General features: G+C 37.6%; 1 protein-coding gene across 1 annotated transcript; it reads right to left on the reverse strand.

Annotated features, from left to right (window-relative positions):
- Positions 1-12,161: 12,161 nt before the first annotated feature.
- Positions 12,162-14,856, reverse strand: LOC149943648 (disintegrin and metalloproteinase domain-containing protein 10-like). The gene has a single exon (XM_090175112.1). It carries the CDS (start codon positions 14,706-14,708, stop codon positions 12,267-12,269), a length of 2,442 nt encoding a protein of 813 aa, XP_090031238.1. The 5' UTR covers positions 14,709-14,856; the 3' UTR covers positions 12,162-12,266.
- Between the last annotated feature and the right edge of the window lie 10,618 nt (positions 14,857-25,474).

Below are 25,474 nucleotides of genomic sequence, written 5' to 3' on the forward strand. Positions count from 1 at the left end.
AGAAATTTTATCGAAATTGAATTTTTTGAGTTACCTGGTTTTAGAAATAAGGTAGCGAAACGCGAACACCGAAAATTAAATTAATTTTTAGACAAAACGAATTTTGCGAGTTACCTGGTTTTGGAAATAAGGTAGCCATGTTTTTTGAAGCTAGATGGTGCGAAATTAAAATATGACAATAATGCGTACGCCGGTTATGAGGCCCCGCGAATTGGCCAGAAATCTCACTTAAAATTAAAATTTCGTAATGAAACCGAAAAACGTAGTTCAGAAATGATCAGTACTACCTAAAAGTATAATTTTCAACAAAGTTGGTCTTAATTGAAAAGTTAAGTTAAAAGGAACCACCTATGGACTGCATTGTAAAGGATGATAAAATTAGCGAATAAGTAGATTAGTCCATTAGAAAATGGATGATAAAACTAAACCCTAAACAAATTTGAAGACATTTAAAAACTTACTAATAGCTCGTACCGATAGGTCTTCGAGCAAACAAAAAGACGCGAAACTCGGACCAAATATATCTTCGAGTGAAAAACTAAATTAAATTAAATAAAATAGCCAGAAATTCCAACGGTAGACCGGTTTCGTTCTATTTGGGACTCGTCAGTACCGTGCGGGAAAACACCGAAAAGATAAACTAAGCCTAAACATTAAAAATTTCAAAATGAGTTGCATAGCAACGGAAAGCCGAATAGGGGGAGAGTGGTGGAGATTAGTATATACGCAATGTTAAGTTAAAAGGAACCACCTATGGACTGCATTGTAAGCGATGATAAAATTAGCGAATAAGTAGATTAGTCCATTATGAAAAGGGATAGTAAAGCTAAACCCTAAACAAATTTGAAGAAATTTAAAAAAACTTACTAAAAGCTCGTACCGATAGGTCTTCGAGCAAACAAAAAGACGCGAAACTCGGACCAAATATATCTTCGAGTGAAAAACTAAATTAAATAAAATAAAATAGCCAGAAATTCCAACGGTAGACCGGTTTCGTTCTATTTGGGACTCGTCAGTACCGTGCGGGAAAACACCGAAAAGATAAACTAAGCCTAAACATTAAAAATTTCAAAATGAGTTGCATAGCAACGGAAAGCCGAATAGGGGGAGAGTGGTGGAGATTAGTATATACGCAATGTTAAGTTAAAAGGAACCACCTATGGACTGCATTGTAAGCGATGATAAAATTAGCGAATAAGTAGATTAGTCCATTATGAAAAGGGATAGTAAAGCTAAACCCTAAACAAATTTGAAGAAATTTAAAAAAACTTACTAATAGCTCGTACCGATAGGTCTTCGAGCAAACAAAAAGACGCGAAACTCGGACCAAATATATCTTCGAGTGAAAAACTAAATTAAATTAAATAAAATAGCCAGAAATTCCAACGGTAGACCGGTTTCGTTCTATTTGGGACTCGTCAGTACCGTGCGGGAAAACACCGAAAAGATAAACTAAGCCTTAACATTAAAAATTTCAAAATGAGTTGCATAGCAACGGAAAGCCGAATAGGGGGAGAGTGGTGGAGATTAGTATATACGCAATGTTAAGTTAAAAGGAACCACCTATGGACTGCATTGTAAGCGATGATAAAATTAGCGAATAAGTAGATTAGTCCATTATGAAAAGGGATAGTAAAGCTAAACCCTAAACAAATTTGAAGAAATTTAAAAAAACTTACTAATAGCTCGTACCGATAGGTCTTCGAGCAAACAAAAAGACGCGAAACTCGGACCAAATATATCTTCGAGTGAAAAACTAAATTAAATTAAATAAAATAGCCAGAAATTCCAACGGTTGACCGGTTTCGTTCTATTTGGGACTCGTCAGTACCGTGCGGGAAAACACCGAAAAGATAAACTAAGCCTAAACATTAAAAATTTCAAAATGAGTTGCATAGCAACGGAAAGCCGAATAGGGGGAGAGTGGTGGAGATTAGTATATACGCAATGTTAAGTTAAAAGGAACCACCTATGGACTGCATTGTAAGCGATGATAAAATTAGCGAATAAGTAGATTAGTCCATTATGAAAAGGGATAGTAAAGCTAAACCCTAAACAAATTTGAAGAAATTTAAAAAAACTTACTAATAGCTCGTACCGATAGGTCTTCGAGCAAACAAAAAGACGCGAAACTCGGACCAAATATATCTTCGAGTGAAAAACTAAATTAAATTAAATAAAATAGCCAGAAATTCCAACGGTTGACCGGTTTCGTTCTATTTGGGACTCGTCAGTACCGTGCGGGAAAACACCGAAAAGATAAACTAAGCCTAAACATTAAAAATTTCAAAATGAGTTGCATAGCAACGGAAAGCCGAATAGGGGGAGAGTGGTGGAGATTAGTATATACGCAATGTTAAGTTAAAAGGAACCACCTATGGACTGCATTGTAAGCGATGATAAAATTAGCGAATAAGTAGATTAGTCCATTATGAAAAGGGATAGTAAAGCTAAACCCTAAACAAATTTGAAGAAATTTAAAAAAACTTACTAATAGCTCGTACCGATAGGTCTTCGAGCAAACAAAAAGACGCGAAACTCGGACCAAATATATCTTCGAGTGAAAAACTAAATTAAATTAAATAAAATAGCCAGAAATTCCAACGGTTGACCGGTTTCGTTCTATTTGGGACTCGTCAGTACCGTGCGGGAAAACACCGAAAAGATAAACTAAGCCTAAACATTAAAAATTTCAAAATGAGTTGCATAGCAACGGAAAGCCGAATAGGGGGAGAGTGGTGGAGATTAGTATATACGCAATGTTAAGTTAAAAGGAACCACCTATGGACTGCATTGTAAGCGATGATAAAATTAGCGAATAAGTAGATTAGTCCATTATGAAAAGGGATAGTAAAGCTAAACCCTAAACAAATTTGAAGAAATTTAAAAAAACTTACTAATAGCTCGTACCGATAGGTCTTCGAGCAAACAAAAAGACGCGAAACTCGGACCAAATATATCTTCGAGTGAAAAACTAAATTAAATTAAATAAAATAGCCAGAAATTCCAACGGTTGACCGGTTTCGTTCTATTTGGGACTCGTCAGTACCGTGCGGGAAAACACCGAAAAGATAAACTAAGCCTAAACATTAAAAATTTCAAAATGAGTTGCATAGCAACGGAAAGCCGAATAGGGGGAGAGTGGTGGAGATTAGTATATACGCAATGTTAAGTTAAAAGGAACCACCTATGGACTGCATTGTAAGCGATGATAAAATTAGCGAATAAGTAGATTAGTCCATTATGAAAAGGGATAGTAAAGCTAAACCCTAAACAAATTTGAAGAAATTTAAAAAAACTTACTAATAGCTCGTACCGATAGGTCTTCGAGCAAACAAAAAGACGCGAAACTCGGACCAAATATATCTTCGAGTGAAAAACTAAATTAAATTAAATAAAATAGCCAGAAATTCCAACGGTTGACCGGTTTCGTTCTATTTGGGACTCGTCAGTACCGTGCGGGAAAACACCGAAAAGATAAACTAAGCCTAAACATTAAAAATTTCAAAATGAGTTGCATAGCAACGGAAAGCCGAATAGGGGGAGAGTGGTGGAGATTAGTATATACGCAATGTTAAGTTAAAAGGAACCACCTATGGACTGCATTGTAAGCGATGATAAAATTAGCGAATAAGTAGATTAGTCCATTATGAAAAGGGATAGTAAAGCTAAACCCTAAACAAATTTGAAGAAATTTAAAAAAACTTACTAATAGCTCGTACCGATAGGTCTTCGAGCAAACAAAAAGACGCGAAACTCGGACCAAATATATCTTCGAGTGAAAAACTAAATTAAATTAAATAAAATAGCCAGAAATTCCAACGGTAGACCGGTTTCGTTCTATTTGGGACTCGTCAGTACCGTGCGGGAAAACACCGAAAAGATAAACTAAGCCTAAACATTAAAAATTTCAAAATGAGTTGCATAGCAACGGAAAGCCGAATAGGGGGAGAGTGGTGGAGATTAGTATATACGCAATGTTAAGTTAAAAGGAACCACCTATGGACTGCATTGTAAGCGATGATAAAATTAGCGAATAAGTAGATTAGTCCATTATGAAAAGGGATAGTAAAGCTAAACCCTAAACAAATTTGAAGAAATTTAAAAAAACTTACTAATAGCTCGTACCGATAGGTCTTCGAGCAAACAAAAAGACGCGAAACTCGGACCAAATATATCTTCGAGTGAAAAACTAAATTAAATTAAATAAAATAGCCAGAAATTCCAACGGTTGACCGGTTTCGTTCTATTTGGGACTCGTCAGTACCGTGCGGGAAAACACCGAAAAGATAAACTAAGCCTAAACATTAAAAATTTCAAAATGAGTTGCATAGCAACGGAAAGCCGAATAGGGGGAGAGTGGTGGAGATTAGTATATACGCAATGTTAAGTTAAAAGGAACCACCTATGGACTGCATTGTAAGCGATGATAAAATTAGCGAATAAGTAGATTAGTCCATTATGAAAAGGGATAGTAAAGCTAAACCCTAAACAAATTTGAAGAAATTTAAAAAAACTTACTAATAGCTCGTACCGATAGGTCTTCGAGCAAACAAAAAGACGCGAAACTCGGACCAAATATATCTTCGAGTGAAAAACTAAATTAAATTAAATAAAATAGCCAGAAATTCCAACGGTAGACCGGTTTCGTTCTATTTGGGACTCGTCAGTACCGTGCGGGAAAACACCGAAAAGATAAACTAAGCCTAAACATTAAAAATTTCAAAATGAGTTGCATAGCAACGGAAAGCCGAATAGGGGGAGAGTGGTGGAGATTAGTATATACGCAATGTTAAGTTAAAAGGAACCACCTATGGACTGCATTGTAAGCGATGATAAAATTAGCGAATAAGTAGATTAGTCCATTATGAAAAGGGATAGTAAAGCTAAACCCTAAACAAATTTGAAGAAATTTAAAAAAACTTACTAATAGCTCGTACCGATAGGTCTTCGAGCAAACAAAAAGACGCGAAACTCGGACCAAATATATCTTCGAGTGAAAAACTAAATTAAATTAAATAAAATAGCCAGAAATTCCAACGGTTGACCGGTTTCGTTCTATTTGGGACTCGTCAGTACCGTGCGGGAAAACACCGAAAAGATAAACTAAGCCTAAACATTAAAAATTTCAAAATGAGTTGCATAGCAACGGAAAGCCGAATAGGGGGAGAGTGGTGGAGATTAGTATATACGCAATGTTAAGTTAAAAGGAACCACCTATGGACTGCATTGTAAGCGATGATAAAATTAGCGAATAAGTAGATTAGTCCATTATGAAAAGGGATAGTAAAGCTAAACCCTAAACAAATTTGAAGAAATTTAAAAAAACTTACTAATAGCTCGTACCGATAGGTCTTCGAGCAAACAAAAAGACGCGAAACTCGGACCAAATATATCTTCGAGTGAAAAACTAAATTAAATTAAATAAAATTGCCAGAAATTCCAACGGTTGACCGGTTTCGTTCTATTTGGGACTCGTCAGTACCGTGCGGGAAAACACCGAAAAGATAAACTAAGCCTAAACATTAAAAATTTCAAAATGAGTTGCATAGCAACGGAAAGCCGAATAGGGGGAGAGTGGTGGAGATTAGTATATACGCAATGTTAAGTTAAAAGGAACCACCTATGGACTGCATTGTAAGCGATGATAAAATTAGCGAATAAGTAGATTAGTCCATTATGAAAAGGGATAGTAAAGCTAAACCCTAAACAAATTTGAAGAAATTTAAAAAAACTTACTAATAGCTCGTACCGATAGGTCTTCGAGCAAACAAAAAGACGCGAAACTCGGACCAAATATATCTTCGAGTGAAAAACTAAATTAAATTAAATAAAATAGCCAGAAATTCCAACGGTAGACCGGTTTCGTTCTATTTGGGACTCGTCAGTACCGTGCGGGAAAACACCGAAAAGATAAACTAAGCCTAAACATTAAAAATTTCAAAATGAGTTGCATAGCAACGGAAAGCCGAATAGGGGGAGAGTGGTGGAGATTAGTATATACGCAATGTTAAGTTAAAAGGAACCACCTATGGACTGCATTGTTAGCGATGATAAAATTAGCGAATAAGTAGATTAGTCCATTATGAAAAGGGATAGTAAAGCTAAACCCTAAACAAATTTGAAGAAATTTAAAAAAACTTACTAATAGCTCGTACCGATAGGTCTTCGAGCAAACAAAAAGACGCGAAACTCGGACCAAATAGACCTTCGAGTGAAAAACTAAATTAAATTAAATAAGTATGTAGATTTAAAGTCGAAAATCGCGAAAAACCACTTAAATGTAAAAATTATTAACTTCTTGGGCTCAGATTTAAAATTTTTTTAACGGGCTACCGAGGTCTTGAAAATAAAATGTTCAAATCTAAAGCTAAGTCAGACCAAATGTATAACGGTAATAGTAAGTGTAGGGAGCTGTTGGTTCGAACGCGTGGCATGCAGGGCTTGTCACCACCCTCCTATGCATTGTAACCCGACCACCTGAATTAATGGCTTCAAAAATCACTTGATAACTTATTCCTAAGGTGGTGCCTTGGGTATTAGCTATAGCTGATTGTTATTAGTAAACCATAATCATGGTACAAGGTCATTAGATGCGTATAATTTCTAAATTCCAAAACTAAATAAATCCAAGAGCCAAAGGAATGCTATGTACTGCGGACCAATGGTATTTAATCAACTAGATGTTAATATAAAAAGGAAAGTATTAATAATATATTTAAGATTAAAGTAGAAAATGGGATTTCTACAAATTTAGATATAATAAGCAACATGTTCTAGCGTAACAAATTCAAAACATAAAGTTTAAAATAACGCGTCTTGGATGACGTTTATGATCGCTGATGAAATTATGAAAGGTATATTTTTATTAAGTTAAAATATTTTAGTAAATTAAATATTTAATATCATTTAAAATGGGAAAGAGTGTGAATGGAAAATGTATTTCAAAATATTGGGGAAATAATTTGGTAGTTTTTCTAAATACTTCACCTTATCATGAAATACAATTTATAGGAATTCTACAAAGAATCATAAGTGAAAGAATTGACGAGATAAATAATTCAAGATTTCTAATGTGAAAACGTAACATCCAGGATTGAAAATGCATATAGAAAAATTATATTAATTATGAGGTGAATTATAAATTTAAAACTTAGTTTGTACAAATTTTTCTTATCTTACTAGAACAACTGTGATAAAGATATAAACCTTAAATTTATTGGTTTATCAATTTATTTAATATAAATATTAAATTTATGTCAAAAAAAACATAGAATTTCATACCTTACTGTTTATAATTGTGTTTATGTTATTATGTAACTACATTAGTTTGTTTTCTTATAAATTGTATTTTAATTAAAACGGAAATTTATTTTCAAATATAATTGCATTGAAAGTAAAATAAACTTAAATCATATACACTTCAAAATTAACTCCTTTTTATTTTTAATTGGCTTGAACTTCAGCATGACCATGATAATATCTATTTATGTTCTTCAAAAGTTGCTTCTGTGTAGACTAAAATTTTCATATCTTAATAGAATATTTTAGAGAAAAACATAATTTAAAGCTTTCAAAATGTTATAAAATTAGCTTACCACTTATGTGTTCAACATTTTCAAACAAAATAACACTCCAACTCTACCTGAGAGGAAGATACGTGACTTTTGGAAAATATTTGAAGAATACTTAAGTGTTTAGTTAATAATAAACACCACTTAAGGCCTAAGTCATCGAGCGACTTTTAAAGCCATTAATTCAGGTGGCCGGGTTACAATGCGTAGGAGGGTGGTGGCAAGCCCTTCATATAATAAAAATAATATTTAAAATATATATCCACTATTAGATTATTATTGGCATTATTCTGGATACAAAACATCCACTATTAGATTATTATTGGCATTATTCTGGATACAAAACATAAACAGGTCTGCTTGTTTCTAAATAAGACTAAGATCCCTGTCATTGTTTCATATTTATTATTTAACTTAATTAGTTAAACCACTTTAACGTAAAAATTACATTAACTTTTAAATTTAATTTATAAGGTAAAACAGTAAATTTATTTATAATTGTGGCCTCCAGCTCAGTCTAAAGACGCCATTTTATTTTTAAACAGTGTTGCCAATGTTTGGAAGTTAAAATTCCCATTGCTGGATAGTAAATTTCCCACAAATTCCCACACCCCTATTTATCCCCGCCCCCAACGAAAACTCAACGGAAAACATGCCATAATTTTTTTTAATTTAAAATTAACTTTTTAAAATGAAATTTTATTGAAATTACAATGTTTAAAGTGTTGGTTGCACGAAAAATCGATAGTAATAAAAACGAATTAATGCGGGCTTGTTTTGAAGCCCAGGACGTTCTCTTTCCAAAAATTTCATTGTCGAAACAAATTTCCAAGCCTAAGTGTGTTAACTTTGAGTCCGAAACTGACTTTTTTCGCTCCCCAAAATCATGAAATTTTCGGCGAATTTTCTCCTCCGTAGCACGAGCAATTTGGGGCAAATCAAAGCTGTAGTTTTATTCCAAAAATAGAAGGAACTGAAGTGTAAGGATTCGGTTTATTTGTAGAAGTTTTCAAACCAGAGGTTTTTAATCATAATATTAGGCTTATTATCGAAATAAAAAAAAAATTACGCGCGCGCTACGCGGCGCGCGCGTCCCGACGTTTTAAGAAGAATTTACAAGGAGCCTTCGGTTTCATATCGTTTTTCTACTACGTAGGCTTGTGTATGCCTATTTCAATTACTACTGCGTAGGACTTTTTCCTGGGTGTTATATCAACCTGCTTTTAATCCCAGATGTAAAGAAATGTATTACAGACAATTAGCCAATGATACGCTTCGCATTTTCTGACGTCATGGGTGCCGAGAAGTCTGGAAATTCGTCGAAAAACTCGATTTCCACCATTTCGACTTCTTTTTATAATAATTCAAAAACCACTTAACCGATTTTGATGAAATTTTCTGTACTTGCTATAAAATGTTTGCTCTTTCTAATGAACCATTAATTAGCCATAGCTAAAATTTCGTGCAACCAACACTTTAAATATTTTGGTTGTTAGGCCTATGCATTGATTGATTGTAGTCTTAGGAGGCACCTCCTTTATAATATTTATAAAACCCGAGATGCACGAAAATACACTGCTCTAGATAATTTTGAGCTTTCTATTGATAGTAAAATTTAAAAAACATCGGATAAATACTTTCTACTTTTAATCATATCTCTACAACGAAGCGCTTTAAAGCCTTACAATTTAAAGATTTTAATTTTTTGATCGAAAATTAATATTTAACTTTATGTCACATTATGGAATTTGGTATTATCCCGAAGATTGTATTTTAATTTTTGCCAGACTTAGCTGATACATGAAATGTGAAAATATTTAAAATTGTTCTGATTATAAAATCAAGAAAATAACGTTAAATATCACAAGCATCGTCTGTTATAATTAGATGTATCTCAATTTAAAAGTTTAATTATTTATAAGTTCATTATTAAATTTCCTTTTCATTCCACGACATAATCAACTTATAAACTCCTTTTAAGTATGGCCTTTCATGGTAACTAAACGTTTTACTTCTCGCTTAGGTAACCTAAAGTTTAATTTCCTCTCACGTCAAGTCAATACGTTTTATAAAGGAATTGCGGCTCACCTTTTACATCCCGGTGCATTCGCTGGAACTAATCTCTAGGGGAAAACTCTTTACATAAATTAGGATTATTTAGAACGAATGAATTTATAACTAGGCAATTCCTTGACGCGGATGAAAATTAAAGAACTTCATTCAAAACTAAAGCTAAGTCCCTGTCACACTTAGAACGGGAGGGTAATTCTCTCTCCAGTCCCCGTATCCACCGACAACTTTTAGACAGCCTCAAAATAGCAACTTTGCCTAGTTACTATATCTAGACTGATAACGGGCCTTTTGCTAGCCAAAATAATCTATCTACTTAGTTTTGCTATACGCTCTTTTCGACTTTTGCCTTTGCTCCGATGAACTCTTGATGCTAATAATCTGTAGCAAGTTTTCAAATTTGACGTTAATTAGACTCTTCATTTAAATATTCGCTGGCAGCGAGAGACGGCAAATAAAAGTTTCTACGCGCAAAATTTTCGCAAAGGGCCAATTTTAGCCCGCAGACTTTTCCCGGATATTTTCGGCAATTAGATTGAGCAGGGCGCCTCGCCTTATTTGGAAACTCGAGATGCTGATTCGGCATTCAGTCCTCCTGGCCAAGCCCACGGGTTTCACTTATTTTTCTCCATATTATCGCTGACGTCCATAACGAGATGCTAATAAATATAACTACCGCGTAGCGATAGAAATTTGTATAATATTTATAGTAACAGAGTATCACTCCAAGAATATTTTTTATTTATTTTTATTTTGGTAGACTGCGTTAAGACGAAAAATTTCCTTGAGGCCCGGGCCATTATTTTTTATCCACAATTTCGTATACTTCAAAATTAAGCATGGAAATGAACAGCTCTAAATCTCTTTCGTTATTTTTATAAAGTGTTCTTTCTAATATCTCATCCGTCAATGCAGTGGCGTAGGAACCGGGTGCAATGGGTGGCAAAATGCCACGGGACCTGGTACACAAAGGGGCGCCGTGAGAACTCCTAGTACTAAATTATATTTCTAATATTATAACAAAATAGTTCTTTTTATAAACTAACGTGGCCTTCTTGTTTAAATGTTGCTCTTACGTCACAGTCTCTTACTTTCACTAGCCTACTAGCGCGCGCTACAGTCGCGAGGATTATAGGTTTTTCTAGCGCGCGTGCAAATAGCTCGTGTGAAGAATATTCTAATAAAGCCGTGTCTTGTGACGTAAGAGCTACATTTTAACAAGTTGGGCAAGACCACTTTTTATTTTATAAAATCAACTATTCTATTCATATTTAAATTTTTATGCGATGTACACCATTTAAAACTTCACATTTATTAGTATCGTCCAATATTTATTTGTCATTATCATTACTCCTACTGTATCCCAATAATAATCAAAATTGCAGATGTTATACTTACTTATACTTACAATAGAAAAGTGTACCGCTGACTTGACAGCGACTGTTAAATCATTATTGGATAAGAGTCAATATTAGAAAAGTTATCATGTTTTCTAGTTATCCTACGCTATAGTTTCATCTAAAATTACATTATTTTAATTTTTACATTGTGTTACTAACTGTACTAATTTCGTCTAATTCGGAGAGAGATGTTGAACAGTCGAAATCTCAGGAGTCCCTTACTCCCTTTCAGAAAATTGCCACGGGTCTCAAAATTATTGCTACGCCACTGCGCAATGAATTTATTGATAACAACAAGATAACAAATATGTAAGTCGATGTTTTCAGAAAAATATCTAGGTACATGACTTGAGCATTAAGCCTTCCATGGTTTCTTAGACTATCTGGCGTAACTTAAGATAATTGTCTGAAACAAGATATACGACGAGGCGATTTTCTGTTTGGACGAATCTATCGAAATCAATTTTATGCTTATTTCATCTTATTGTTACTTGCATCTTCAATATCAAAATAACTTCTGTAAAAAGAGTGAATCGGAACAAAATAAAGGAAGTGATGGCTCACCCTCATCATCCGTTTAGTGTTTTCAACTCTTCAGGTTTTTTCATATCAGGTTTATCTTTTATATTCCACCACCCAATTAATTATCTCAAGAAACCGATCTTAACTGATCTGACTTGTACGATTAGTAGATATATAATTTTGTGTAAGTAAATTAAAGCAAATAGTGATTAAAATTTCGAAAGTAATTTAATCGGGGGATCTGAAATCTGCTAACTTTTGGTCTACTTTCGGGTTTAAACTTCCTGGTTTGGATTTTGACCCATATCAACTGATATTATAATATTTGAAAGTAAATACAAATAAAATCTGACATCGTACGTTTCACAATTATTTTCTAGCTACATAGATTCTGGACCAATTTGATTGAAGTTGAAGGGGAGGATCACATTGGCATACTGGATTCGATTCGTATCAAACATATTCATTATCCTTAAGTAAAGCTTCATACGAAAATTTACTAATATCCTTGGGAACTTCTTATTTAAAGTAATTTAGCAGGATAATTTATAATCAATTTGACAGTAACATAAGAGGGTTTGTAGCAATGAAAGACTTTAGTGGAACTAAATAACATTTAATTAATATCTTCAATGGTTACATTAACATATTTTTACAAACTAAGATATTTTTGTATATACAACGAGAACTTAGAAATAATCTACGCGATTGGTAGATCAATAGTAGCCGGTTCTACCGTCTTGTAGCTGGTCCTCATGGCGTGACCTTTATTGAGGAAACTGGTAACCGCTTCAAGTTCCGTATCTGTGGCACTGACAACTTCCCCGATTTCTTCCGGTGTCGCGAAAGGAAACATGGCTGACAGTCTACTGGCTCTTTTCAACATCAACTCGTTTTCGCTCATTGGAGAAACGCCCAACATCTTTGCCTCCGAAACTACAACGGCCTTCCGAAAGTTGCTCAAAGGACCCAGAAATAGCGAAGTGAGAGCGCTCAACCCCGCGATGGCTACAACTGCCATCAGCGCCAAAACGAGGATCAGTAGGATGTGAAAGCCGTGGTTGATGAAAAAAATAGGAAAGTCACCTCGTCGATCCAAACCGAGGATGTTGTCTACGAAAAAGCACTCTTTCGACTGTTGTTGACAGCTACCGAAATGGTCGCAACTGCCTAATCCACCCATGCACGAGCTCCCGACCGCTTTGAACAAGATGGGTTCGATGTTTTGAGGGAACTTGGCATTGGTCTCGGTAACGGGAACGCAATTCGTTCCGCGCAAGCAGCACACCCGACAGCGATCTTCCAATTCCGAGCATTCGCAGTCCTTCAAGCCATTATCTAGGCAAATAGTACTGTTGCAGACACCACCATTGCAAGTCTTCACGCCACCCATACACGGATGGCCGTTTTTCTTCGCGAGGTTCGCCGGAGCGGGACACCAGCTCTTTCCGGTACACCAGATCTGCTCTTTGCACTCTGTCCACGGTTCGCAAATCACTCCTTGGTCCTTCGTGGCTATTTGGCACATTTGGTTGCAGCACGTCGTGTGCAAGCTACATTCGTAACCTTTGCTTTTATCGAGTTTGCACTCGTTGGGCTTTCCGGCGGGAATACAGCATTTGTCCACGAAGGGGCACGTAGTGGCTGTCCCGCAATCGCACTCTTCACCGGGATCCACTTTCCCGTTTCCGCACGGGCCTTTTATTTTGATGTACTTATCGGCGTAAGATTGGGATAGGCACCAGCCTTTGTTTCGAATCAAGGGCCCCATTCTCATGAGACTGCACGTAGAGAAAGCCATGCTGGCGTGAAAACTCTCACTCGTCGACACTTCCGACATGACTGATGATGGTAACTTCAGGTTGGGCAAGCATTTACTATCCTTCTGGTCGTGGCGACTGCCGAAGGCGTGTCCGATGAGGTGAAAGAGAACCATTTGCAGGACTCCCGTGGGTAGATTGAGCTGGCCGTGTCTATTCGTGACCAACATAGTGTTGAAGCGACCCTTGCCAAAACCGGGATAGTACTGGTAAGGAGAGCAGATCCCGCCATCGGGCGCTTTGGGATTGGAATTGCCCAAAAAGCCCACGCCGAGGCACCTTTTGGGGTAGAAATCTCTGGATACGAAGACGATGGACAGACACGAATTTTCGTCGTTGTGCGCGCTGATCGTCTTGAGTAGGTCGACGGGTTGAAGATTGTCGTCGCTAAGCGGATACCCTTTTAAATTCTTATCGGGATATATTTTTAAACTCTTCAACTCTAAATTGAAATCTTCGGTTCTGTAATCGCCGTTGAAATCTAGTTTTCTAAATATCTCAGCGATGCTTGTTATTATTTGTACGATTTCCTTTTCCACCTGCGTTCTGGATTTTTTATGATAGTTGAAGTACGTGTGATCAGCCATCACGTTTAATTTACACGAAATGTTCTTATTGCGTTTGTAGTAAGCAACGTTGGATTTCCCGTTGCGAATCGAAGGCGCCGATCTTGGTCGTCGGACTTTACTCGTGGTTTCCGTCACGAATACGGAACCAACCATGGCGTTTGTGTTTTGGAACTTTTCAAATCGAGTACTTAAGTGACAGTTGGAGGTATTCTCGGCTTTGAAACAGAGATCGTTAATGATATCATCGTATCTGTACACGATGGCGTTACTTTTATTACGTTCGCCGGAGTTTTTCGATCCTTTCGATTCCACGTAGTAGGAGTCGTTCTCCGTTTCTACGTATCCGTAAAATACGTTTTTTTCCACGTACCCTATCACTAACGAGTTGTTATAACCATCTACTCGCCCTCGAAGAATCTTCATCTGTGACTTAATATCCGCGAACGCTCTTAAGCTTAAGATTTCGTTAAAAGATCTTGAAATTGGAGGAGCCTCCATTTTCAACAGACTGGGCTCGTAGGGTTTGGTTAAAATTAAGTGAAACTGCTTGTTGAAGGCTTGAAAATAAACGTGGGTATTGTTGTTGCGGTCTTCATAAACGACGTTTCGATTTTCGCAAACGTCGGCGCTGGTAGTGTCTTCCATATTGACGCGTCGAAAATATAGCTCCGTTGGCTTTCGATTCTCGCAAACTATTTCTCCCCTACCAATCGTTATAGATATTGATACGAATAAGATTGCTTTAGAAAACATCTTGAAATTGTGGAGAACGTTACAGATTTAAGCTATTGTACCTCGTTAAACGATATTAGGCTTAAAATTTGACTATTTCATCGCGCGCGCGCTGTTTCACGTGATCTGTTTTTAAAACGTGAAAATCCGGCGCGCGCATCCACCCCGCGAGCCGATATCCTTTTTTAGTTCTTTATGTTTTCAGTAGTTCTTTTTTAATAGTTATTAGCATAAGTGTATAATATTCTTACATAAGTGTGATACTTTCTATTCTTCACATGCAAAAGTTTTACTTAGAGCTATTTACAAGGCAGACTGCATTACGGGCTTCGTCGCTGTTTTGCGTCCGCTTGCTAACGCGTCACACGTAGCCTTTGACAGCGCCTCGCTACTAGGGGGAGATTTTATTCTTGTGATGACGTCACTCCGTTACAAGCTCTCAGTAAAATATTCCCCAAAGTGACAAACTTATGGAATAATATTATAAACTTATGGTATTAGTAAGTAGATACATTTCACTTGTTCTGGGATTTTGGAGTAACCCTACCACGTCATTTTACTTCGATTATGTGGTGGTTAATATTTCGAGTCAGAGTAAAAACGGTTTCCCAAAATGGATTCCTAAGGCCACTTTACCAGATAAAGCAGGTGATTTTATAAATTTGCTCTCTTTACTAATAATTTTGAGAAGGAGTAGAAGGTGTAGCTCCAATACTCTGAACTTGACGAAATATAATTCACGATGTGGAATAATTATCTCCATCAGTACAATTAGTTAATAGTTTAATTTAGCGTAAGGGGTGTACACCTTTTGTTCCAGAACAAACCCTAACTCAACTTGGATGTATCGATGATCAAACAAAAGCCCGTCCTCATATTTAAAGGCTTATTGAGAAGATGATAAATTATCCTTTCATAAATTATGATAAATTATCAAATAACTAAATAAATAAATCGACCTTTTATAAAGTAACTTTGGCCTTATTGTTTTAATAAATAACTACAAAAGAGTAAAACATACCGAGTAAAATTTAATAATAAAATCGCAGTACTTCGGAAAATGTCTTCTTTACGGTACGAGATTTAGGACAAATTATTTAGTTTAAGACATTATTGTAATTGTTTTAATGTATCTTTTACGTCATTGTCTTTTACTTTTACCAGTCTACCTGCTCGTGCTAAAGTTGCCAGAGTAATATAGATTTTTGTAGCAGTGTGTCGGAATTTATAGCCCGGTGTACCTAGTAACAGAGACCATACCACCGGAGGCCTATCATCATAGTGCCCTACGCCAGCGTCCACCTGGCCCGGACAGGTGACAAATCCAGCATGGGTAGTAGTACCCTACTACTGATGATCGCACCTTTGACGCAAGCCACTCAACCTAGCAGAAGGTGCAGCAATGGGTGGACCAATTCCCACTTCGCACACAGCAGTGGGATTAAGAATGGATGCTGTAGCAACTCCAGCCGACACCCTACCTACACAGGTAAGGAGTCAAACCCTTTAAATTGCGTGTGTGAAAAATATACTAATAAAGCTGTGTCTTGTGACGTAAGAGCAACATATTTTATTTTTATTTTAAAGCGGAACGGCCAAGCTTTTCCAAATATCGCCTTATTTAAATATCAAACGATCAACAAGACGTTCAATATACTTACACGTACCTTATTTGGTCTTGAAAAAATAGTTTTTGGCCCAAAACGTTGAAACGCCAAATAATGTAAAGTATTTGGGTTTGAATTTTCGCCGCCATCTTAAGGTGTATATTAAATGGCGCGTGATTTGAAGTTGAGTGATACGTTGCTTGCTCCCTAATTATCTTCGTTTTAGTGTTATTTAGTGAGGTTTTTGTAATTTATTTGTTGAGAGAGTTTCCTGATACGTCCATTTTTCTTTTACTCTGAACAAAAAGGTGTTTTTCTTGGTTTTAAAAAAGTTTTCGATAGTTCTGTTAGTTAGGCTTAGCGGAGTTACCGCTGTAGCGAAGGAAGAGCGGCCCGTGCCAAAAGCACGGGCTAAGAGGCGCCATCCTGCAGTGGTAGGGTATTAGGCTTAGTCTTAGGTTGTTGTTGTCTTTATATCTTGCAAATAAAGGGCGAAAATGAATTCGAGTAAAGCGGACGTAACAAATGAGGACTTGTGCTATCTATGCAAAGAGGAAGATGCTCCTAAAAATAAAGGCACGGGGAAACCGAATACATGGATTGATTGTAGGCTTTGTAAGCAGTGGTTTCATGTGGAATGTGTGGAGCTGCGCATAGGGGATGCCCGTCGGCTAAAGGATATGCGGGAATGCAGTAACTGTTTCAAGAAGGATTGCTCGGTATATAGTCAAGGGCCCTTAGTGGCTATTCGATCGGTGGCAACCCGTTCCCTAAGCCAAAGTCAGCTTAGTCAAAGTCTAGTGAAGGAGCAGTTGCAAGAGCTACCATCTGCGAGTCACTCCGGGATTGTGGTTGGAACTAGCGGCGATCTGATTTTGGGTGGAACTAAAGATACTCTTGCTTTGGGGGCCTTGTTCTCTAGTCTGGAGTCTTTGATTGTCTCAAAGTTTTCCATCATGGAAGAGCGGTTGACGGATGTACAATCTATCTTTTTGTGTGAACTGGATAGACGTGATTTGGTTAACAGAGAACGTTTCGAAACCATGGAAAAACGACAGACTGACCAGGAGGATTATATCAGCGGTCTAAAATTACAGGTGGAAGCTGTTGCAATTACAATGCAGGGACGTGAAAACGAATCCAAGGCAATGCGTGACTCGATTTCGGCTCTCTCGGGACAAGTTGATACGCTAAAGGGTCAGACTATGAAATTTAAAGACTCTGACACTGCTCTTGTTTCCAAGGAAAGTGATGTTGTGGATGATCTAGCTACTAATTTAGTCGCCTTTGGTGTGGCATTTGATGATCTGGACTCACCTAGTGGCGCTGAAAATTGGCTTCGGAAAAATTTGGGGATTGATGAAACTGTTCATTTCAGTGTCAAATCGTGTCAACGCTTTGGTAGAAGAGAGGATAAAAAAGACAAACCGGTGTTGATCTGCTTGGACAGTGCTGAAAGTAGAAAGTCCATACTTCTTGTCGCCAAAAGGTTGAGAAACCATCAAGTACCGGAGTATAGTCGCGTTAGACTAGCGCCCGATCGCTCTAGGGAGGAAAGAACATTCTCCGAATTTCAGAGGTGGCGAAAAAACCTCAAGGATGGTGAAGGTTTAGTAATTCACGAAACCCCGATTTCCAATGTGGGATGCCGTTTGGCTACCCGAAGGACACGCGGGGGAATTCGTAAAAAATATAGACGTGTTCGATCTCTTTTGGCAAATAGTGTAAATAGTTCTTTAAAATTTGGTTTTCTTAATATGCAGGGTGCTTCCATACAAAAGTGGATGGAAATAGATTCAATTTTTAGTAACAAACAATTAAATTTTTTGTGCCTTTCTGAGACTCATTTGCGGGAGGGGAACCTTCCTCCTCCATTAAAGGGTCTCACATGGTTCGGTTTGAATCGTAAGGGTCGTGAGAAGAAAGGTGGAGGGTTGGGAGTTCTGTGCCGAGCTAGTGAATCTTGTAAACTTGTTAAGTCTTGTTCAGAGCATATTTGGTTTTCTCATGAAAGGTTCCCGGATCTTGTCATAGCTCTAGTGTATTGTGCTACGGGTAAATGTAGTGGAGTTTACAATCATAAAATCTACGACTGTTTAGCTAAGGATATTGAGGAATTTCGGGCTAATGGTGTTCTTAGTTTTTGCATCGGCGGAGATATGAATGGACATCTTACTGAATTTGATGGTTCGGATTGCTATAACGGTAAACTTTTGAGAGAATTTGCAGAAGAACAAAGTTTTACCATAGGGAATTTGTTAGACAATTGTGTTGGTCGCACTACTAGAAGTAGTAGGAACAGTAAGTCTACCATAGACTACGTCCTCTTTAGTGCTAACATTGTCGATAATGTTATGTCGATGGAAATTGACGAATCTGGATCAGATAGCCTTGGTAGTGACCATAACTTGGTTTCCGTTTCACTTCAGCCTCGTTCCAATTTAAAAGCAAACAACGATCAACCAAAAACTGATTCAGTTCCTGACGGTGTACCAGTGAAGACATTCTGGGACTTCGATAACGAGACAACTCTAAAGGCTTACAGTGACGAAATGGAAGAGTGGGTGTCTACGCTAACTGCTCAACCCTCGTATGGTGATTTTGTGGAGGCTATGGAAGCAGCAGCGCGGAAAAACTTAATAAAAAAATCACCTAGTGTCATTTTGAAGAAAGGTATTGTGCCAAAGAAATGGTGGGATAAGGAAATTGCTGATGCCATTCGTGCCAGGAAAAGAGCGTGTAAGGATCATAGACAGGCGAAATCTCAGGGCTGCACGGTGGAAGTGGTGCTTACAAAGTGGGTCTATTATCTACAGAAGAAAAATGAAGCTAAAGAATTGATAAGAAAAAAGATCCAACTTGTTAATAAACGTATTGAGAATGATATTATCAAGGCTGGCAAAGCACAGGGGAAAAAGTTCTGGAGGTATATTTCTAAAATGCGACGTTTATCCTCCCAATCTGATTCTGGATTAAAGGGTTTTCGGTCTAAGTCTGGTATTCTTCTGTATGAAAAATCCGTCATGCAAGCCCGAATTCAAGAATATATAGCCGACATGGAGGCAACGCTATTGAGTCGTCCTACTGTGACGGATAGCCAAGCGCACTCCGTGGTGAAAGTTCCAACTGTAACTCCAGCCGAACGCCTTAATTAACCATTCTTACTACCGGAGTTTTTGGCCGTTATTAAAAAATTACAACGGGGTAAAGCAGCTGGGATGGATGACCTCTACGGGGAACTAGTTCTGGCTCTTGGTTCTTCAGCTCTTCAATGTCTGTTGTCCATCTATAATGAAATCCGAAAGTCTGGCGATATTCCTAGTAGTTGGAAGGATTGTCGGGTCAGCTTGATTCACAAGGGAAAAGGGAAGCCCGAAGATGATTTGGATTCCTATAGGCCGATAGCCGTTACTTCTATTATGTATAAGGTGTACGCAATTTTGTGGAAGGAACGTCTTGCTATTTATATGGAGTTGAATGGTTTTTTAAACGAGGCGCAATATGGGTTTCGACATGGTCGACGAATTGCTGATAATTTGTTCGTGTTAACACAACTTATTGAACTTTACCAATTAAAGAAGCGTCCGCTTTATTGCGGTTTCCTGGATCTACAGAAGGCCTATGATAGTGTTAGGTTACCCCAACTTTGGATGGCCTTGAAGAACATGGGAGTTGATTCTGATACGATAGACAGCATTGAGCGCTTGTATGCAGGAAGTAGTTGTGTCTATAAAGCGCAAGGAGTTAACACCACTCCTATGAAGACTTCTGTCGGCCTTCGTCAGGGTTGTCCATTGTCCCCCCTACTGTTTGTTATCTACATAAATGGATTGGCTGATCACCTGGAGTGGTCCCCTCATGGTGCTTTTGTGAACGGGAAATATGGACGTCGTTTGAGCTGCTTGCTCTTCGCAGACGATATTCTCTTGTTGGCGGATTCAGCGGGAGGCCTTCAGGAATTGTTGAATACTTGCACCTCTTTTGCGGAAGAGTGTGGATTGCGCTTTGGGAGTGATAAGTCTAAGGTTTTGATCTTTGGTTCAGAGGATGGAAGCGATACGTTCACTTTGCATGGAGCTAAAATTGAGGTCGCTACAGAGTACACGTACCTAGGAATTATTTTTTCTTCAAACGGAAATGGATATTCGGAAGCCTACGAACGGAAGTTGGTGTCTAAGGCGACGAGTCTCCGATGGGCAGTGAAAAATTTGGCGAAAAATTCTTATAACAACTACTCTGTTGGGCGCACTTTATGGAAGTCGGTGGCGGTTCCCGCCCTTACGTATGCAAATGAGGTGATGGCACTCTCGAAAACTTCCATTGCAGCGCTGGACTATGCACAAAGAGAAGCCGGTAGGAGTGCTTTGTCTGCGGGTCCCTGTACTCCGAATGCTGCTATTAAGGGGGAGCTTGGTTGGAGCACTATGCGTGAGCGTGAGGCGGTCAGCAAATTGAAGTACTTGGGTCGGCTGATGTTGATGCCAAGCCACATGTTTCCTGGTATCGTGTTTCGGGCCTTGCGTCAAGAAAATGTTAGTACAGGTTTTTTTCGGCGGCTAGAACATCTTGACAAAATTTACGGTATTGGCACTAAAAGGAGTGAGGCTACGAACGAACATCAATGGGCCACTATTGTAACAAAGGACGTGCGGGAATCTGCAAGCAAACTGTGGAAGACTGAAATAAGAGAGAAGCGTAGCCTCTGCCTATATCAGTTGAAAAGTGTTCCAGCTCCAGAGCCCTTCTACGACGGATCGTGGCAGAGTGGCCTACTTTTTGATGCCCGTTGTGGTGCTTTGTTAACTGGTCAACGACAGGCCCAACGTTTCGGTGACTTGCCGGCATGCAAACTATGTAACCATGAGGTCGAAGACCTAAGTCACATCCTTCTGTCGTGTCCAGCTTTGGAGAACCATCCGGGAGTGTCGGAATGGCGGATGGATCACGAACACCTCCCTACAGAGGTGCTTATAGGCTTCGGTAATACTGGTTCAGATGTCCATCAGGTCAAATGGATTCTTGGGTTGTGGAAGAAGGCCAAGGACGCTTGGCGTCGTTTGAATAATAATTAATCGGTTTCCTTCGCTCTTATAGTATTATCAGAAATACATGTATTTCTGGTATTATATATCTGTATTTTTATTTATATGCTTATTTTGAATTGAGTTTTTGGCGGGTTTTATTTCTGCTTTAAAATTCTGGATTGGGTCTTTGGTATTTCCTGGATTATATTCGATGCTGGTTTTGTGTATGTATTTTGTATTTTTTCGACTGTGCTCCTCGTTTGTGAGTGAGCTGCCCTGTTCCAAAAGGGTTGTCAGTAAATAAATCTTAAATCTTATCCAGTGCCAGCATCCTAATTTTTGAAATCGCGCAATTTAGGCTTAAGGTTTCGTATAACTGGAACGCGCCGCGCGTGCAAAATAAAAATAAAAACAATTATTTCGCGTCTTCAGCAGCGTGCACTTTTATATTGTTTTTCAATTTTAATCAAGCAAGGAGTGGCTCACCAATTTCTCACCAGGTGTCGAAGCCAACGCGCGCTTTTCAATTTCCTAAAATTTCTTTATTTTATTAAAAATGAACCGCTTGATATTTTTGATGCGGTTTTCGTCATAAATTTTAGTTTTTAAAGGGCTATATGACTATCTAACTGGTTAAAGCTTGACCGTTCCCCTTTAATTCATTTTATTTTATAAAATAACTATTTTTTTATCGTTGTATTTCAACTCAAGAATGTTATCCATTGTTGATGTATAGCTAAGAACAGTCCAACTTTCCGCTATAATTAGATCGTGATGAAATTAAGGATGTTAACACCTTTCATTCGCACGTTTTCCTCTATGCAATTCACCCATTTTTCCTAGTTGGTGTTTGGGAATGACAAACTTTTGTTCCGTCAAGAATCTCTCTTCTTTGCGCGTTGGTATAAAACAGGAATCACATCGGAGAACTTTATTAATTTGGATGGACCCTTCGCAGACGTACAATGCTCCGAGGCCAGGCTTCATTCTTCTTTCTTCTTCTACTTCTGGTAACGCCAGATTCCACTCAACACTGGTGGGTTGGTTGGCTCCGTCGACTAAAGGAGATACGCTTCTTCGTAGAGTACTTGTACGCTGGCGTTCAGCGGTCTTGGTCGAATTTTCGATCTGGCTCAGAGAGTGAGAGGATGCCTGTAAATGGGTTTTGTTATTGCCCCTTCAAGCGTGCTTTCCCGTAATTCCCTTAATGGATGCTCAAATAGAGCGAGTCCTTTTTAGAGAGAGAGCGAGCAACACCACCATCACATACTTCCGCTTGATTTTCTAGAATTCCACGGAAGTTGATTTATTAATATGGATTTGTTGAAGAAAATCTTTAAAAGTTGTGGTTTTTTTTTAAATAATTTTTGGGAAAACATGCTTTTAAAATAAAATTGACAAATTTCACTAATAAAAAATACTACTTTTATCAAGTGCTCATTCGGCGTTCAGAAATTGAAAAGATAATTTTAGAACAAATTTTTGTAATAAAGAAATTAATACAAATAATCAAGTCAAATGAATAACATTAATCCGAATAAAAATATTAAAAACAATCAACCATTTTCTTTTACCCAATTTACAATCTGAAGAAATCACTTTGTTCTAAAATAGAGACACTTTTCCCTAAATGTTTTTAAAATTTATTTTCTTAGCTACCTATTGGCTAATTTACATCTGCTCAGAGCCACTTGGACATAAAATACGATGCCGCACACCTTTCTAATTGGAACAGAGTCTCTAAACCAAACGGTTCTCGAGATAGTTTTTGAATGACCTTGAAGACATGGTTCAAGGTCATTGAGTTTTGTTTCGTCTAATTTACTCTGCCCGTGCTATACAATTATTAACCCAGGATCGTTTTAGTGGACACCCTGTATATTAATAAGCTAGCATAATATTGGTAGTTTCATAAACGGATGAAAAAACTAATTTAAAAGCAGATCAAATAAGACTATCCGATTTGATCTGTCAGATCAGATAACGAAGGATGAACGAGTTTGGTTTACAGTGTTCTATCACGCCATTTTAATGAAACCTGTACTTCAAAAAGTCGCTGGATGACTTAGGCCTAAGGTGGTGCCTTGGGTATTAGCTTAGCTGGTTCATTGGCCGCGAATTGCACGCCAAATTACGGTTCAAAATTGACCGAGTCTATAAATAAAGACGTAAAATATAGAAATAACACCGCGTATGGATATTTATCCATAAATAAACCATATTTCATCGATCAAATAGTTTTAGAAAATGCACAATTTTTCTTCCCAAACGTGTTTTGTAGATCATTATTAGGTTGGTGAATACTTATCTCGTAATAGAAATATCATATACTTCTGGTTATACGTATAAAACTAGAGTATGAAAAACAGATACAGATATGACTTAAAAATGTCGCTAGCGTCTAAATCAAAACAAGATGCTTACGCTACATTTTGACCCAAAAGGCGGGACATAAAAGTACCCCTCGCGTTGATTGGCTCGTTTTCAAATTTGACAATAACTTAAATTTTAGTAATTTTTCACAATTTACTTTATATGATATACAATTTAGGTCAAAGTTCACTTATTAGAGTATAAGTTGTCTATAGAGGTCGGCGTTTGAATAAGAAATTATACGATTGTTAATATTTATCCATAACCGAGAATTATTCAGAAATATTCGAAAAAAATTGATTAATTTTGCATGTTAAATCGTTGTTTAATCGTATAATTTATTCGTATAAATCAAATAATACTAATTTTAATGATTAGTTGAAATTTTTACGATTAATTTATTTGTTCCGCCGACCTCTAGTTGTCTAGTTATAATACTGTACAATGGTTCTTTGACGACGTTATTGTTTCGCCATTTTGAATATTAGCTTCCTTTGTCAATAATAGATGGCACTACGATCTCCAGTAAAGTCGTTTGTTCGAAGAATCGGATAGATTCATTGCGAATCTTTAATAACAAGTGGCAATGATAGAGCCGACTATTGCTTTAAGATTTGGAAATGCGAACCACTTTGTATAAGTCTATAAGACAATGCCTAACTTTCTAAACGTAACTTTTACATCCACGTACGAGGCGAAGCGTACCATTTCAGGTCAAACACCCGGAAAGTGATGAGGAAACCGGGGAACATTATTGGCGTTATGGCACGTCTCAATAATTCGGATGGCGCTCCGGGGAGCTGATCTTTCGCTTAATTCCCGCAGATTAAAAACTTCGTACGCGATGAGCCCGCTGGCGTGTTATAAAAGGGAGCAAACAGGAACGGCCCTCTCTACCTTCTATAAACATTTTATTATCATTCGTTAGCCATTACCCCTTCCCTCCGTGGCACCGCGCGCCGCTCAGTATAAAACGAAACTAGCTTTGTATGTTCGCCATCGTCGAACGACCTTCTAGCTACGCAGCAAAACGCGGTCGCTTTATCAAGAAACATTAGCGGATTGGTTCACGTTTATCCTTATCGCGGAGACGTACCCCGGAATTGTATAAAGATTGGTGTCATGTTTTGTTATAAATTAACACAATACTATAAAACAAACGCGGGATTTTTAATAAGGGGGTGGAGCCGTTTTGCATCATTGGTGGATTTTCATAACAGCACGAAGGGGGGGGGGAGAAAAACGTCACCGAAGTGCCCTTCAAAAGACGTCAGTTGTAGGGAACCAATGAGTAAACGTAACCCAGAACTGCTTGCAAATTAGTGTATTTTAAAACAAATTAAAATTATATAATTTTGGCTAGTAAGGTTATGTAAATATTTGAAGGAGTTGTAGGGGGTGAGTTGAGAAGTATGCCTTTTTTTCCCCCATTTTCCTACGATGAGTAAAAGAGCTTCAAAGTGTGGCCTACTATAGCCAGCACACTTAGTAGGCTGCAACAAGCGCAAAACCAAGCTACTATCATACCATTTTATTCTAATTTTTCATGGAAAAAGTTTGCAACAGCATATCCGAAAATGTTTCTTTTCAGTCTACGTTATACATATTTTCTATCACAAATCGAATATCGTTTTTGATTTGTTAATCGTAACCCCCTGTCTAAAAAAGGTATGATTTAGCTTCTGAAGTATGGTGTACGTGGCGCGGCCAATTAAATATAATATTATCATTCGTTAGTTAATCGCGAATTTTCTGAACTGAAAACACCGACTTACGTGGCTGT

Source organism: Leiobunum rupestre, chromosome 5, assembly GCF_980474605.1.
Source record: "Leiobunum rupestre chromosome 5, qqLeiRupe1.1.hap1, whole genome shotgun sequence".
Classification (NCBI taxonomy): domain Eukaryota; kingdom Metazoa; phylum Arthropoda; class Arachnida; order Opiliones; family Sclerosomatidae; genus Leiobunum; species Leiobunum rupestre.